Raw genomic sequence first — 17,394 nt, 5'->3', positions numbered from 1 at the left:
ATAGAACAATAGAAACCCGTTCATTTCATGATCTTACGCTACAGCTTTGGTAACTCACTTCATAAACGTATATCCATGTATATTTCATTATTGTAAACCCAGTTCTTAATATATCCTTACAGTACTTTATAAATACAGCTATTTAGATATTTCTTTTTTGAAACACCTTGATTTTTTTCTTTCCAATTTAGCTCTCAAAATTCTGATCAAATTAAGAACCTTCAAATATACTTATTAAGGTCTAGGAATAATCCTCGGCACAACACAAACATTAACCTATTTGTCTCTCTGGATTAGCTATTTTCCCCCATTCTACAGATGAGAAAAATTTAGAAAAAAATGTCAGTGGTTCACATGGGGTTACTTACTCACTCTAGATTATATATTCAGTAGGCGACTAGAGTCTCTGCAGGAGAGGTAGGGGTAGGGGTAGGGGTGTGTGTGTGTGTGTGTGTGTGTGTGTGTGTGTTCAGTCTTGTCGTGATATCTTCCTTTGTTCCCCATTAACAGCTCACATGCTGAGTCACCAACACCTGACCAACTATCAATCCTGATCATTAGCAGCAGTAGTAGGACGATAGTTACTGATGTCTTTCACTTACAAGTAGTACCAAAGCCTAGTAAGTGGCAGAAAGTCATACTACGACGACATTAAAAAAAAATTTTTGGTATTAAAAAATAACTTAAAATCGGAATAGATACACATCTCCATTATTTCCTTACATCATTTGTACTCTTATCTTGCTTTTCATATTTTTCTCGGTCATAAGCCATTTTCTTCAGCAGTTTCTTCATGGCTCTTTTATCCTTTTTATGATTTTCCGTGTTTTGCTTCCTCACTTGGTTTACAATAAACTTGGGAATCTACAGAGAAAAGGAATTAATCTTAGAGAGGAAAAAGAAATGCCAGCATTTTCAACTACAGAAAAAAACTGTGTTTTTTAAATTTCAAAAGGAGTAAAGAGTTTCTCTTTTTGATAAGACTGCCATTTTCCAGGCACTATTCATTAAATCTATGAAAAGAAAGTGCTTCATACTACTCACTTACCAGGTGTGCAGGGCATCCACGTGGTGTAATTCACCACCCACTGTGGAAGGTTCCAAAAGAGGCTTTGTGAAGTTCAAGGACACAGTGGCCTTCTTCCATGCCAGACTGGAGACCCCCTGAGGTGAAGAGCAGTAGAAGCCACCACCTCCATAGGTCTTTCCTTTTGCAGCCTCCTACCTACAGCCCTGCTAGCTAACCTAAAGTCCCCTTCTAATAACCAGCTAGCCTCTGCTGTCATGAGAGAAAGAACAACTCCCCAAGAAACAAGAGCTGATAGGTAGCTAGCAAAAATCCAGGACAAATTTCTCCTAAGAAATCACATTAGCAAAACCCAAATATTTTAAGGTATCAAAATGTAACCATGAAATAATGTTGACAAACATTGAGATTTAATAAATGGATATTGATTTTTTATTAAAAAACACATTTGAAATCATCTACATCAGTTGTCTTTTTATAGATTAGAAAGACTTCAGGATCTAAATATCATCACTCTTTTTAACAAATTAATGTTTGGAAGTTCCTCAAATAAGAGATTGAAATATTCAATATTATAATTTTGCTTGGAATTCCTTTAGGTCATTTTTTTCTAAATGCTTATAAGATGCCTCACTGAAAAATTATAAATTTCATTGGAAAATGAACACCTAATCAACGAAGGCTTTCGGCCACTACCATCCACTGATAAGCTGTCAAAATAAGCTCAAAATAAGTGTAAAACAGAGGAAACCATTTTTAAAGATGTTCTCAGCAATAAGGGTACAAAATGCATGCACCCCTTTCAATAAAGGGTCTATGAATAAGAACTGAATAATCTGAAACGACAATAGCATGGGCTTTTAAAAATAGAGCAGGACTTTAAAACACTGAGAAATGGGAAAATAGGCAGAAGTAAATAAAAAGTACTTCTTACAAGGCATGTTTTGACATAATTTGAAAACAGAAATTCACAGGGCCCTCCTTACCTATATGAATAAAATGTCTTTAATATTTTCTGCACTCACAAATTTTAAATTTAATTTAATACAGCTAATAACAAACATGTAATATGTTTTTAAACTACTAAGAACAAAGCATATGATATATACTTACTGTCCACAGAAGTTTTTGATACTTAATCAGTAAGTGCATGGTATTTGCTGTCCCAGCTGCCATTACAAATTCTCGCTGTTCACTGGACTTCAATCCCAACGCATGACACATAAAGAGATTTGGGGCCATGACCATTGCTACATTCATGACTGTCATTTTATTTTTTTCTTTATTATCTATTACTCTTTGGAGAAATTCAAGAAGGGCCTGAAACAGAAATGACTCTTTTGAGATTGGTGTCATATATGAAGGTAAAAGATTAAAGCACTGCTGCATATGCAATTTTTATTTCATTAAAAACAACAAGTTGTGTATAAGCAGTCAACTAATCACATCCAACAGGCCCTGTTACCAAAACTTCTCCATTTGGTTGACACTCCCTGAGATGAAAATTTGCTTCTACTAAGGACCATGGTGCTGGAGAATGAAGCAGGGATGGCACATAGCTGAACTAGGGAGCAGAGAGAGGAGAGGGGAAGTGTCAGACCTCTGGCCTATGGGAGTCATGGAGAGCTGAAAAGTAATTTAAAACATCATACAAACATTTGCCTATTTCAGGAAGTGCTGCACTTTCCTATGTAGAGACTTTTAAAAATTACCTCAAAAAGGGTCATTCGACTCCAGTTTCATTTGCTTTAAGGCAATCAATATCTGGCTGATATGGAACTTATAAAGAATGAACCAGGCCCTGGGCATGATGGTGTACACCTGTAGTCCCAGGCCCTGGGCATGATGGTGCACACCTGTAGTCCCAGGCACTGGGCATGGTGGTGCAAACCTGTACTCCCAGGCACTAGGCATGGTGGTGCACATCTGTAGTCCCAGATCGGTGGGAGGATCATCTGAGCTTAGGAGTTCGAGTCCAGCCTAGGCAACAGAGAGAAAACCTATCTCAGAAACAGAGAAGAGAAGAGAAGACAAGAGGAGAGGGGAGGGAATATTGTGATAGAAAAAGCGGAGAAATGAGGAAAGACCAAAGAGAAATTTTTTTTTTTTTTTTTTTTTTTTGAGACCAGGTCTTGCTCTGTTCCCCAGGCTGGTGTGCAGTGAGAGATCATAGCTCACTACAGCCTCAAACTCCTGGGCTCAAGTGATCCTCCTGCCTCAGTCTCCAGAGTAGCTGGGACCACAGGTGCATGCAACCATGCCTGGCTAATTTTTTTTATTTTTCATAGAGGTGAAGTCTTGCTATGTTGCCCAGGCTGGTCTTGCACTTTTGAGTTCAAGAAATATTTCCACCTCATCTTCCCAAACTGCTAGGATTACAGGCATAAGCCATCATACTCAGCTGAGAATTTTTTTTTTTAAATGAATGAAAAAAAAGGAACTTTTCATAAGAACAGGTTAGGTTATGCTCAGCTTGATGCCACATATGTCCACCCCTATTGCAGACACTCACTGTCCTCTGAAACTACCTTCTCCAAAAGACAAAGGCAGCTGAGGTCGCCCTACTCTAACAGGGGTTAAGGCTTCAGATTTTTCTTTTGCCTTCTTCATTTGTTCTAGAACAACAGTAACTAATAACTGCACAGGTATTCAATGTTCTCTATGAATGAGGCAGTTTATGAAGCACATTATAGATATTACTTAATCCTAACTTGGAGACAGATGCTATAATTACCTCCATTTTACAGATGAGAAAACAATGTTTGGAGAATGTAAGTAACTTCCTGGTGGTCATACAGCTAGCAAACCCTGAGAAAGAATTTAATTACATGTCTATCTGGCTTTTGTATCTAAATTCTTAACTACTAAAAGAATCAGTTTTTCATAGTTAGCCTAAAATCCCTACCCTAAAAAAGCCAAATATACTATACTAAAATGGAAAAAGGAAAAAAAGTGTCTATCTTTCAAAGAATTTCAGGAAAAAAAATTACTGTAAGTTCTAACAGGTTGCTCTTGAATCAAGTTTAGCTGCTATATAGACCTTGAAAATTTGAAACAAATTAAGGACAGAGCTTTAATATCTAACAATGAGATTTACGTATCTAATTTCCAGTACAGTGCTCAGGAAGTTAAATTGTAATCCAAGCATAACGTTATATAAAACAACATGTTCTCAAATGAGGACAAAAGATTAATTGAAGTTTAGAAAAAATATTTAATTTTGTTCCACAGAGACCAGAATAATTGTTCAGGGACCAGTGTATCTCTTTCTTTATGAGCATAAATTACAGAGATTAGGTAATCAACCATTTTAATTGTGGTGTGCATATGTAATAATGTTACTCAAAATATTACTATCAGAATACTAGAGAATAAGAGAGTTGATATAAAGTTAACAAAATGTTAGCCCAGCCCTTGCTGAAGGAACTGCAGAATTTTCTATCTGAACCTTAAGAATTTCCCCTTTTTATATATATATTTTTTATTTCAATAGTTTTTGGGATATAGGTGGTTTCTGCCTACATGGGTAAGTTCTTTTGTGGTGATTTCTAAGATTTTGGTGTGCCTGTCTGTCACCTGAGCACTGTACAAGGTACCCAATATGCAGTCTTTTATCTCTCACCCTTCTCCTATGCTTTCCCCAAGTTCCCAAAGTCCAGTGTATCACTCTTATGCCTTTGCATCCTCATGGCTTAGCTCCTACTTATAAGTGAGAACATGCAATATTTGGTTTCTCATTCCTGTGTTACTTCACTTAGAATAATGGCTTCTGGTTCCATCCAAGTTGTTGCAAAGGCCGTTATTTCATTCTGTCTTATGGCTGAGTAGTATTGCATGGCATGTGTGTGTATGTATGTGTGTATCTATCACATTTTCTCTATACACTCATGAGAACTTCTCCTGTTTCAAAAAGTATTTACTTTATCACCACCCTGGTGGTATCAATCTATCACTGGACTCACTCTCTGAAAAGCCAGGTTTGAGTCCCAGCACATTTACTTATTAGCTGAGTATGATGTTAAATCTTTATATACCTCTGCTCTTTAAAGCTTTCTTATTTGTAAAATGGGAATACTTATCTCTCAGCCTGGAAGGATTGAGACAATGTATATAATGAGCTTCTTAAAACTACAAGAAACATAAATGTCAAGAATTATATTAACATGGATCCCCTCTTGCTATCTTAAAATCAGTCTTCAATATAGTTCCAAGTCAAAGGTAGGTGTGATCATTTGTCCAAATGCATCATAATTCAAAGTAAAAAGGAACTGTGGGCTGGGAGCAGTGGCTCACGCCTGTAATCCCAGCACTCTGGGAGGCCAAGGTGGGCGGATCACCTGAGGTTGGGAGTTCGAGACCAGCCTGACCAACATGGAGAAACCCCGTCTCTACTAAAAATACAAAATTAGCCGGGTGTGGTGGCGTGCGCCTGAAGTCCCAGCTACTCGGGAGGCTGAGGCAGGAGAATCACTTGAACCCGAGAGGCGGAGGTTGCGGTGAGCCAAGATCACGCCACTGCACTCTATGCACTCTAGCTTGGGCAACAGGAGTGAAACTCTGTCTCAAACAAAAAAAAAAAAAAAAAAAAAAAAAGTAACTGTGGTTAAGTAGCTTGCCCAAACACACCTGTCACTTCACTATCACGCCAAGATGTGGTATTTAACATGGTGCCTCCTAAGTTACTTAGACTTGCTGTAGCAATATTCCAAACAAGTCATGCACGTGATTCTGTCCTTCAGATGACAACTGAAGGCGTGTTGCTAGCAGTGGATAAGTCAGGGAATTTTGCGTTAGGCTTCCTGAAATTATATTGCATTGGAGTTTCCCTTCCCTTTCACAGAACTAAATTTATGGCTTATTCTTTGCACATATGGCATTCTTGTTAAAATGTTCTATTATTAAAGTTCTGGTTTGAAACCTTCAGTAGAGCTGGCTAATTAAGTCACTAAAGCTTAAGTAAACATGTAAAATTACTTGTTTGCATCTTCCAGTTTTTTACCAAAAATAGTACTTCCTCCCCTTAATTAAAAAATTATGTTTCCAATAGCTTCATACACAAAATGTAAGAACTATCCTATAATTTAAAAATTTTTTTTAATAGAATTTTTAAAAGAATATGCCTGGGACTTTGAGGGCAAAGTCCAAAGAAGAGTTCCAGATCAGCCACACCCAAAGCAGCTATATTGAACTGAGTGCTTCCTCCCACAACGACTTGAACTCATTTGAATGTAGGGGTATCTTAAGTAAATCATAAGTCTTGCAATACCCACCGCACACTGGTCATTGATAGGGCGGTCACCCAAAGATGTGCCAAGAAAAAGTCCATGAGTAAGAAAAAGATGTTCCTCCCTATTTCTGAGTAGTTGAAGCCCTGTGTTGGGAGCTCTGCTGACAAGCAGGGGACATGTTGGATCATCAGCCCTACTTTGTCCTGGGCCATATGCCCCTGTCTCAGCCACAATCTACACACACTTACACAGCAGCCCTGGGCACATACTCTTCAAATATAACCCTTTCTGAATTGACCTCTGTCTCAAAAGCAAATTGAACCAAAACCTAATGCTGCCCCTTCTGGGTTACTCATTTGACAACAGTGAAGCAAAAGGGTTTTTTTCTGACTTAGGAAAGGGAATCGCCCTTTGGAAGTTCTCCTGTAGCAGACATAGCGTTTTTACCTCCAGTAATCTCCATAAGCTGCTTCATCAAGAAAAGCTGAATATTAATATTCATTCAATGGCATTAAAGAACTATCAGTCATGCAGTTACAATTCAAGGAGTTTTAATGAATTAAGAGAAAAAAATTCCAAGATGTACCAAGTAGTAAATTTTTTTTCTTAACTTGAGAGTTCTTTTCATGAGGAGATTTCATTTTAAATAGAAAAAAATGAAGAGGGTAAAGAAGCCCTCTACCCATATAAAAAATATTTTTTCGGCAAGGGCAAAACTTAAGATAATACTTTTACTAAGTTAATTTTTTTTTCTTTTTCTAAGAGTTTATAATTAAACCTTTTACAACTACACTGTAAACTCTGTTGTTAAGGAAAATAAATCAGTGTAGCACAATCCCTGATTATAAGAGCTTCTGAAAACACTTACAATAGACGGTATTAAGTCATATAAACATTAGACCAAATCACTTCAAAATGATGCTCTAAATCAGAAACTCAGGATAAATCCTTAGAGAAATAACTAGAATTGTTTGAGTTGGTCTATATTTTGGCTAACAAATGTATCAAATCACCATTAAGACTTACTTCAAAATCTACCATTTCTAACTACAAAATGTAGTATCTTTAGGTAGTAGTGGGTTATATTTGATGAGCCTTAGAATTTTTGTTTTAAACATTTATATTTTACCTTACTGCTAACTGCTTATTAAATACAATTTGATAAACGCAAAAAAAAAAAATAAAAAAGGAGAAAAACACTAAAAACCACCCATGTTTCCATTAACCAATGAACCTCAATCATCTGGTTTGGAAGAATATATGTTATAGTGAAAATTTAAAAAAAAACTTAAAAATATTAGTAACATAATCTCATAAAGAGTTAAAGACTTTCACCCTCTGTCCTTAAAAGTAGGCTTTTTTCTTTTTAGACTTTAACGACCATGTCCAAGATACACATCTTATTGCTTTGCAACAAATAGTGAAAAATTACTGTGCTTAGTTCTAAGGGATATTTAATGTAAATTAACCGAGCTGACCTTCAGTGTGTCCCTGTTTGCATCAGGTAGGAGGATGACAAGAAGGTTCAAAGCCTGTAGCTGCTGCTTCTTGGTTGGAAGATCTGCAGAAAAATTAAATAAATCTGAACTCTTTTCTTTAGTGAACATTTTCCTTTACTTTCTTTTTTCATGTTTTAAGGAAAAAGTTATTTGGCATAAACATGACTGTAAAACCTAAGACACAACGACTGAGCAGCAAGCCTTGTTGAGAGTGTGTTTGTGGGAGATGAGCAGAAGCAGCTGCTGTTAGGAGCTTCCTCTCTCTCAGAATGCTCACTTCCAACTGTGATCATATGACGCGCGGCCTTATGTTTGCAGACACACAACAGTGCTTTGGAAATAATTTTAACTTCTGCATGATAATTATTCCCCAATGAAAAGACATAGAGGATTGGACCTTCCATGATATGGTATCAGGGTGCGTCTATAACAGTGAAGTTTGTTTCTTTTAATGGCGAGTGAACAAGTGCATGGTAAGAGTCCATTAATTCCAACAGGAATATGTAAAATACGGCCTGGAACACGATAGGTGCTTATAAATGCCTGTGGAATAAATTAGAAAACCAAGCAGCAATTCAACAGTCTAAGAGGTGCATTATTATCATTGATGCTATCATTTTCAGCAGCCCTTCCCCTATTTAAGTAATACTCATGGATATTTAGAGTCATTCCAGCATTTCTTTTCAGCAATAAATCTGGTCCTCAAATCCATATCCAGGAAATGTATGCAACATAGCACAATTTAAACATTAAAAAGTATTTCCAGCAGAAGGTAATTTATTCTGTTTAAAGAAGAAACTTGTTAAGAAATAAATACTTTAAACAGAAGATGATTTCAGTTTCATCTCTCCTAGAAATTCTGAAGAAATGTCATGATACGAGATGACTCATGAAACCATCTCAATATTGTATGTGTTAAGAATAGCCTGGCAGTTCTGGTTGAAACCGTAGCTCACTGCAATTTTTTTTTTTTTTTTTTTTTTTTTTTTTCCCTGAGTCGGAGTCTCACTCTATCTCCCAGACTGGAGTGCAATGGTGCAATTTCGGTTCACTGCAACCTCAACCTCTCGGGTTCGAGCGATTCTCTGCCTCAGGGAAGCAAGGATCACAGGTGCACACCACTACGCCTGGCTAATTTTGGTATTTTTAGTAGAGACGGGATTTCACCATGTTGGCCAGGTTGGTCTCAAACTCCTGACCTCAAGTGATCTGCCCGCCTCAGCCTCCCAAAGTGCTGGGAGCTCACCATAATTATTAATAGTGCCCCTCTTTCATTCTTATAAGTGTCCCTGCTTAAAAGATAAAGGTACAGTTACTTGAAGGCAGTGATCGCATTTTTACTTTTCTTCATGGCCTCTAGGTGTAAAATGGATAATTAGGTCAGTAGATAAACCTTGTAAGATGTGGGTTCACTGGAAAAAGAATCGAGAACTATTAGAGACACTAATGTGTAACTTGCCCAAGATGACAAAACGGCAGTACATAAGCAGCAGCTTGTGACCTTCCACCAATGAGGCAGCAGAATGCTTTGCTCCACATTTCTGCATGACAACGTCAGAATTTAATTTTTCAAGAAATGCTCACAGACCCTACCGCTTCTCCTTGTGCTTTTATAATAACCGTTCATCCACAACTTCTCCAGTAAGAGTTGTTTTTTAACACTTGGCAAGAAAATTGTATCAGAGATCTGACATGACTCATTCTATTATAAGAGAAACGTGAAGTTTCCAGGTTTTAACACTGAAATATATTGTATTGCTTAAATGTCATGCAATTAATCTGTACCCAAAGAGAACATTCTGTTATCTGTTTACTCAGAAATGCATATTTATAAGAAAAACGGAAAACAATGCATGGCAGCTGAGCACCCACTGACATCAGTTGAGTCAATATGTCCACCCAAATACGTCTGGTTACGTTCTTTGTGATGCCAAATGTCATTAAAACAATTAACATAGATGGCACCAGCAGAAGGACTGCTTCAAAGAGGGAGAGCACTTACTCTGGACAGCCTGAAAGGCTTTGAGATACTCCACACTGAGCAATGGCTGAGGCAACTCCCGAATGAAGAGCTTCAGGAGGCTGGCAGCATCATGCTGTTTGACACTTTCCCAATTAAAAGTCCCTTCATAAAACTTTGCTTCTAGTTCTTGGCAAAGATTCTGATAGGCACAGGAAAAAAAAAAAAAAAAAAAAAAAGCAGCAGCTGTAAGTGCATTTTTTTCTTGCAGAGAGTATGATACATTTTCACTTTGAAGAGATTCTGCCCTTTAGACAAGACAAACTACCAAAAGTCAGTATTTCTTTTACTCAGAAAAAAACTACTCCTCTCCTCTAATCCAAATGTACTTTACCAATAAAAAACCGTACCTAAGGCCAAAAAACATTTTAATATTTATACTTTTTCCTGGACATTCCACAAACTGTAAATAATAAAGTTTTAATTAAGAGATTTGGTTAAAATAATTGTTCCATTTTGGGGCTTCATCTACATATTATAAATCTTCATTAAATTAAGAAAAAAATCATTAAAAAAGAAGTACGTTTTAAATTATTTAGAAGTATATTACATAACAAAATACATATTCAATCTCTGGGCCTAAAACAGAAGCCTACCTCTGATTAGTCACCTATGGGAAATGGAAAACCCAATTTTAAAGCAAACGAGGCATGAAAATACATCAGTATACCTGTCTTTTTTTTTTTTTTTTGAGACAGAGTCACGCTCTGTTGCCCAGGCTGGAGTGCAGTGGCCGGATCTCAGCTCACTACAAGCTCCGCCTCCTGGGTCTACGCCGTTCTCCTGCCTCAGCCTCCCGAGTAGCTGGGACTACAGGCGCCCGCCACCTCGCCCGGCTAGTTTTCTTTTTTTTTTTTTTTTGTATTTTTTAGTAGAGACGGGGTTTCACTGCGTTAGCCAGGATGGTCTCGATCTCCTGACCCCGTGATCCGCCCATCTCAGCCTCCCAAAGTGCTGGGATTACAGGCTTGAGCCACCGCGCCCGGCCCAGTATACCTGTCTTTAATGCACAGCCATCCTGCTGCCAGCTGCGGAAAACAATCTGAGTCCATGCAGAATTAGAAATATCTAGTTCACTTACCTCAGAACTCCACAATATTTGTCAGGCAAATTATTACTACTAAATCAATTGAGTTCCGTAATTACTATTTTTTGTATACTTCTTTACTATACATAAATCTACTATACATAAACCCTACCATGTTAAAACCATCACAAGTTTCTGTCACTTTCCTCTATTACATGAAACCATTCTCCCAAAGGACGTTTCCTGTTTTCTTGTAAGGCAAATTACCACGTTTTCTCTTCCTAACACAACAACCATTCTCTACCCTCAAATATTTTTGTAATTGATGAAATAGGTGAAGGGGAGTGGGCAAAGACAGAAAAAGAAATAGGGAGGAGGGAAGGGGGAGGGAGGAAAGGATGGAGAAAAGGAGGGGAAAAAAGAGGAGGGAGGGAAAAAAAGAGGAGGGAGGGAAAAAAAGAGGAGGGAGGGAAAAAAAGAGGAGGGAGGGAAAAAAAGAGGAGGGAGGGAAAAAAAGAGGAGGGAGGGAAAAGAAGAGGGAGGGACAAAAAGAGGAGGGAGGAAAAGATAGAAAAAGGGAGTGGGAGATAGGGAGGGAAGGAAGAGGAGAGAGAGGAGGGATGAAGGGAAAGAATGAGGGAGGAAAGCACAACAGAGGAACATCCAGAGAAGAGAGGCAAAAAGAATGGAGGGAGAGGGAGAGAGAACAGTACAGAGAAGTTTGGTGGGGCCAGGGAGAAAAGAGACAACCAAAATTTTTGCATATTATCTTTTAAATTATTTATAATGGACCAGCTGCTGCATAATTTGGCATATGACAACAGGCTGGGTTGAAGAGTTGAGCCAGCTGAATCCACTTAATTGGCCTTCTTAGAAATTATACTTAGTTAAACTTGTCCTTCTGCCAGCCTTCTCATTGCAAAGTAAAATCTGCATTATATTCACTATTCCGTACTAAGTAAATGTATTTTTGCCTCCTGTGAGCTGGCCATCGCAGTCTGCTAGTGAGGGCCTGAGTGCTTTCAACGGTGAATTGAGGACTATCTTGCTAATATGGGTAATATGAGGTTATATTTGTTACCTGTTTCTGAGGAACTATATCTTTGTTAGTGAATGTACTTACTAGAACATGTCTCAGAACCACACAATGTCCATGACTGACTAGTGGCGAACGTGCCGTAGGTGTTATATGAAGTAAGACAATGACAAACTATGAAACTTACAAATACGTCTAAATATTTGGGGGACGTCTAAATATCAGACGCCAAACCCAGGCGACACAAGTGGAAGCTTATGATCCGAATATAGCAGGCTACTCAAATCCTATTAAAATGAGATCACTATGCAGTAAGAGCCAAGGAGGTCGAAACTGGTGTCCTAAATCAAGGCAACTTATCAAGATAAGCAGGTGATGCAAACTGTGAAATGTATAAAGAGTAATTCCAATCCTGGCCACACCACAGCCCATTAGAAGCAGGCCAGGACAGTGTGCACTCTCCAAGAAACACTTAGTCCTGATCCAGTTCTAAAGATTTCATAAAGAATGTTATGAAAGTGAAGAGAGAATATCTCTCTTCTCTCCTATTTTCTCTTGGATTTTCAAATTCAGGAAGACAATGCGTTGGATGTGGGCAGTGGTTACTTGTGCTATCTCAGTGCAGAGGTAAAGGTGAATTGGAAGATAGAGTAAAAGTGAATAGTTAATGGCTGCTTTCCAGATACAGCTACAATTCCAAGTATGAGTCCCCTTGACATTTAAATCCCCTGAGGGGATATGTAGTATGCATCCCCTGTAGGGTAATTCCATCTTTATCATGCATTCATTGGAAGCTTCATCCCCCAGAGCAAAAAGTGAGGCACAAAGATGACAGCAGGAGGATACATGGTACCCCAGAACAGTAGGAAAGAAATGTCATCCAGAGAGAAGAAAAGGCAAGGGAGAAGGGAGGGCTCAAATTGGGAACTCTGGGAATTATTCTTTCACCAGCCAGACTCAGGCTACCCTGGATGCAGCAAGACAGGGGACTGTGTGAATTACGAAGGTGGTTGAGAGTGTCTCGTCTGACCGGCTCACTAAGAATAATTATGCATAGGATGCCAAGGCCCTCCATCTGCTGGAGTCTATGATTCTGGCTTTTTTTTTTTTCATCTTTTGAGACAATGTCGCGTACTGTTGCCTGGGCTGGAGTGCAGTGGCACGATCTTGGCTCACTGCAACCTCTGCCTCCCAGGTTCAAGTGATTCTCCTGCCTCAGCCTTCTGAGTAGCTGGGAATACAGGTGCCCAACACCATGCCCAGCTAATTTTTTGTATTTTTAGTAGAGACAGTGTTTCACTATGTTGACCAGGCTGGTCTCGAACTCCTGACCTCATGATCCACCCACCTTGGCCTCCCAAAGTGTTTTTTATTTTTAAGAAACAGGGTCTTATTGCTCTGTCACCTCAGCTGGAGTACAGTGGGCCAATGAGAGCTCAATGCCACATGGAACTCCCGGGTTCAGGCAATCCTCTCTGCTCAGCTTCCTGAGTAGCTGGAACTCCAAGTGAGCACCACAGTGCCTGGCAAATTTTTTAAAATTATTTTTTGTAGAGACAGGCTCTCACTTTGTTGCCCAGGTGGTCTTGAATTCCTAACCTCAAGCAATCCTCCCGCTTTGGCCTCCCAAAGTGCTGGGATTACAGGTGTGAACCACCGCACCCAGCCTTGACTTTTGTAAACTCAATTGCTACTACTCATCCTGGCCAAATCTATCACAACTATCCCCACGCCATTAATATTTTAACTCATCACATTCTCTTATCATAGTATTATTATACATAATATGGTGATTTCGAAAAAAAAAAAAAAAAAAAAACGAAAAACAAAAACCAGACGGGACTGTAAAAAAAACTAAACTGAATGATAAAAGGTTTTATTGTTTTATTTTATCTACTTTACTAACAATGGAAAAAAGTGGTGGAGAGGACAAGCTTTTTTAGCTTTTAAAATGCATAAATGTAAATAAACAATAAAATGTTTACAATTAGCAGAACTCAGAGATTACCTTGATTCTAATGGCAGCTCCAGGGATTCGTAAGAGGCCTTCGGTTTCCAAACCTCCCTCTTCAATTCGAGAAATTAGCTGTGCATAGACAGAGAAACATTCTAGTTTCGATATTTGTAACAGGTACAATTCCAAATTTAACATCTGTTTCACATGTAAATAAAACTGATTACAATGACATGTAAACTGGATTTTATGAGATTTTGAATGCTATTGCACTACCACTGTCCTTCAAAACAATAAGTCCAGAAACTTTTGTTGTAATTTAGAAAAAGTTGGGCCTTATGCTACTTTATAACAGAAGTGTGTAATTTCACACAACAGCTGTGGTACTCCAAACAAACAGAATAAAGATGCTCATTGTTTAAAAGCAACTAAGAACATCTATTTATTCTGCTTTTCCAGAAACCTACATTCTGCAATCAAATAAATCTTATGAAAATCTAACATTTGCATATTTACATCTCATTTTTAGCTTGTTCCAAGAAAGAATTATTTATGACATGCAGGAAAAAAAAAACTGTTTGCAAATATTCATTTTTAAGCCTTTGGTGTTAAACAGAGAAAAATGTCCTTGTATATGGCCTCTAAGTCATACCTGATGCCCAATGAATACACTGATCTAACTCCAGATTCCCACAAAAAGCATTTTTGTTTTTGTTTTTTAAAAGAGCAGAAACCCGCAAAAATAAGGCAAATGGAGAAATTACAATGACTATTGGAGGCTAAGAAGAAGATAAAAGAGTGGTCAGATTCTTGGTAAAGTGATCTTCTTGGAGTAGGCATTCCCTGAGCAGTACACAAAGCCTTTATAGAACATATCCTGCTACTTTAAGAAAATCAGTTTTCATATCCTCATTTAAATACAAGGCATTTCCTAGCATCATACAGGTTTTCCTCCCTGGCACCCATTCTCATTTCACAATTGCCTTTTCTACTTTATAAGAGACAGACCTCTTCTTCACTCATTCACAATCTTACTATAATATTCTCTGCATGCCCCAAGGCATAAAATCTTCTAGAGTACCAAAAGAATGTAAAAAAAAAAAAAAAAAAAAAAAAAAAAAAAAAAAATTCAGGGAAGTCTCGTTTAATGATTAAACAAGACTCTATAAACTACCTAGAGCTTAATGTTTTCCCCTTGCACATAAAAGTGTCTGTTAGGAGCAAAGCCTGGCATCATAAATGAGGTCTTTTGACCTTTGTCTCGATATTCTGAAGTTAGATATATCGTAGGATGTGGACACTGGAAGAGATGTCAACTTTTCTTTCAAGACTTCGCCTCTTCTATTCCTGGGTTATATTATGGCCAAAGAATGCACTGATATTGAGGAAGTCAGATAAGAATTAAGCATAGTAGTCTCAAAATTCTCCTAAGGATTATTAGGAAAAGAGAAGCATCTTTGATCAGTCAAAGCAGTACAGGATTTTTAAAAATTCTTCTGGAATATTTTCCAAGACCACATTTTTCAAGTAACACTGGTTAAAAACCCACAGCAAAAATTTTAGGCGAATTATTTTAGATCAGATGGGTGTTATTCAAAATAAAGTATTTAAAACCAAATTTAACCAATATTCAATGTATAGCCAATTTTCATTTTATTTGATCTTATAAAATGTTTAAAATGTTTCTAGTCTGGCCGGGCACAGTGGCTCATGCCTGTAATCCCAGCTCTCAGGGAGGCAGAGGCGGGAGGATAGCTCGAGCCCAGGAGTTCGAGACCTGCCTGGGTAATATAGCAAGACCCCGTTCTCCATAAAAAGGAAAAAAAAAAAGACAAAAAAAAAAATGTTTCTAGTCCTATTAACAAAATGTACAGTTGTATGCCAGCTGCTGGAGCAAATTAGTTTTCAGCAATATATGCCTTTCACTTTCATTAAGTACACAGGAAAAAGTGATTGTGACTTCTAAATAACTGAATGAGCATAATTTCTGCATTTTAATATTTGAGTCCTTTTCATTATTCTCTAAGGCTAAAAACCAGCACCCAATAGTTATGTACATATATCGTCAGAAGGAATGCCATGTGTTTTCTCATATATATCACTCTGAAAATAACATATTTTTAGCTATATTATACTGCATTATTAAAATATAAATAATACTTTATAGCTTTCCTTTTATTATCAGGATTAAAATAGAGATGAAAAATAACTACATTGACCCATACATTTTAATGATGCTGTTTTTACTAATTTACCTATGTTCTGAAATTTATCAGTAATTTTCATAGCATTTCTCAAAATATATATTACATACTTATGTGAATTGAAAAATGAAATTAAAATACAGACTCTGACACAAAGTATGGCTGAGTTGGCTGATTCACTTGACAGTGAAAACACTAGATTTGATAATTAGGTTATAAGGCAGACTTTTTTCATAGATTAAAATTAACAATATTTCTATTTCCCCACCCTTCTAAGAATACAAGGTTTAAACAATGTACCTCTGAGTAAAATAATAATATAACAGATACAGGTTCATAGGTACTAGATAAGCTTTGTTAGTGCCCTTTCTGGGTATATAAGCTCAAAAAATAGTCCTCTAAAGACTGGTAATGAATCTTCTTGCAAATCAGTCGTTTCTAATTTTTCCCCTTTAACAAAACAGAGATAAGACCTAATTGAGTTGTCAGCTGATAAATCAAAACTTTTTTTGTGAGAGATCACTGTGATTTTTGGCTTGTAATTCACAGGGGATGCAAACAGATGAGTGTTATCTACAAGTAAACTTTTTATATGCTCCTTTATTTTTCATAGAAACAAAAATACTTTAAGGCCATTATCCAATCCTTCAAACAGATAGACAGCCAGAGTCTGCAGAATGTTAAGGGACCAAAAATATAAAATAACCAACTAAATAAATAAATAAACATTCAAGAGAAAATGACAAAGGGAAATTTTTCTTAATAGACTGGATGCAATCCCAGGCAGATCACGTGGCATCATTGACCCTCCACAGAAACTGAAGCTCGCTGTATTTCTGTGGTGTGATGGTGAATTTTGTGTGCCAATTTGGCCAGGCTATAGTGCCCAGGTGTTCAAACACCAGTCTATATGTTGCAGTGACAGGTTTTGTTGCTGTTGTTGTAACAGTAGACTTTGAGTAATGAAAATTATTTAATACTCTCTATAATGCAGTAGGCCTCATCCAAACAGTTGAAGGCCTAAAAGATTTTGGTTTCCCAAAGCAGCAGCAATTTTGCTTCAAGATTGCAACAAAGAAACACTGCCTGTTTCCAGCCTGCAGCTTTTCCACTCAAGATGGTAGCAACAACTCTTGCCTGAGCTTCCAGTCTGCTAGCCTGCTCTACATATTTCAGACTTGTGAGTCCCACAACTGTGTGAGCCAATTAAAAAAAAAAAATCTCTTCATCTCACTCTAAATATATCCTATTGCTTCTGTTTCTCTGGAGAACTTTGACCCAGGAAAGGATGCTGCTGAGATCCCTGCTTTGTATAGGCTTTGGTATATAGTAAATTGCAACTGTTACTGACAGAAGAATTTGAATATGTAGCCTGTATTTGTCAGCCTCCTCCTGTTAA

General features: G+C 37.6%; 1 protein-coding gene across 4 annotated transcripts in view; it reads right to left on the bottom strand.

The window, feature by feature from the left end:
• ARHGAP18 (Rho GTPase activating protein 18) overlaps positions 1-17,394 on the bottom strand; it is a 177,264-nt gene that overhangs the window by 22,707 nt on the left and 137,163 nt on the right. For all 4 annotated transcript variants that reach the window (XM_030928932.1, XM_030928933.1, XM_010354713.2 and 1 more), the window contains exons 8-12: positions 13,846-13,923; positions 9,757-9,916; positions 7,734-7,816; positions 2,141-2,347; positions 724-864 (exon numbers count right to left, since the gene is read on the bottom strand). In XM_030928932.1, coding sequence (XP_030784792.1) covers positions 724-864; positions 2,141-2,347; positions 7,734-7,816; positions 9,757-9,916; positions 13,846-13,923 — 669 coding nt within the window. The remainder of the gene's footprint in view (positions 1-723; positions 865-2,140; positions 2,348-7,733; positions 7,817-9,756; positions 9,917-13,845; positions 13,924-17,394) is intronic.

This window comes from Rhinopithecus roxellana, chromosome 4, assembly GCF_007565055.1.
Source record: "Rhinopithecus roxellana isolate Shanxi Qingling chromosome 4, ASM756505v1, whole genome shotgun sequence".
Taxonomy (NCBI): Eukaryota; Metazoa; Chordata; class Mammalia; order Primates; family Cercopithecidae; genus Rhinopithecus; species Rhinopithecus roxellana.
The sequence above is the reverse complement of the archived record's forward strand: the minus strand, read 5'-3'. Positions and strand labels throughout refer to the sequence as shown.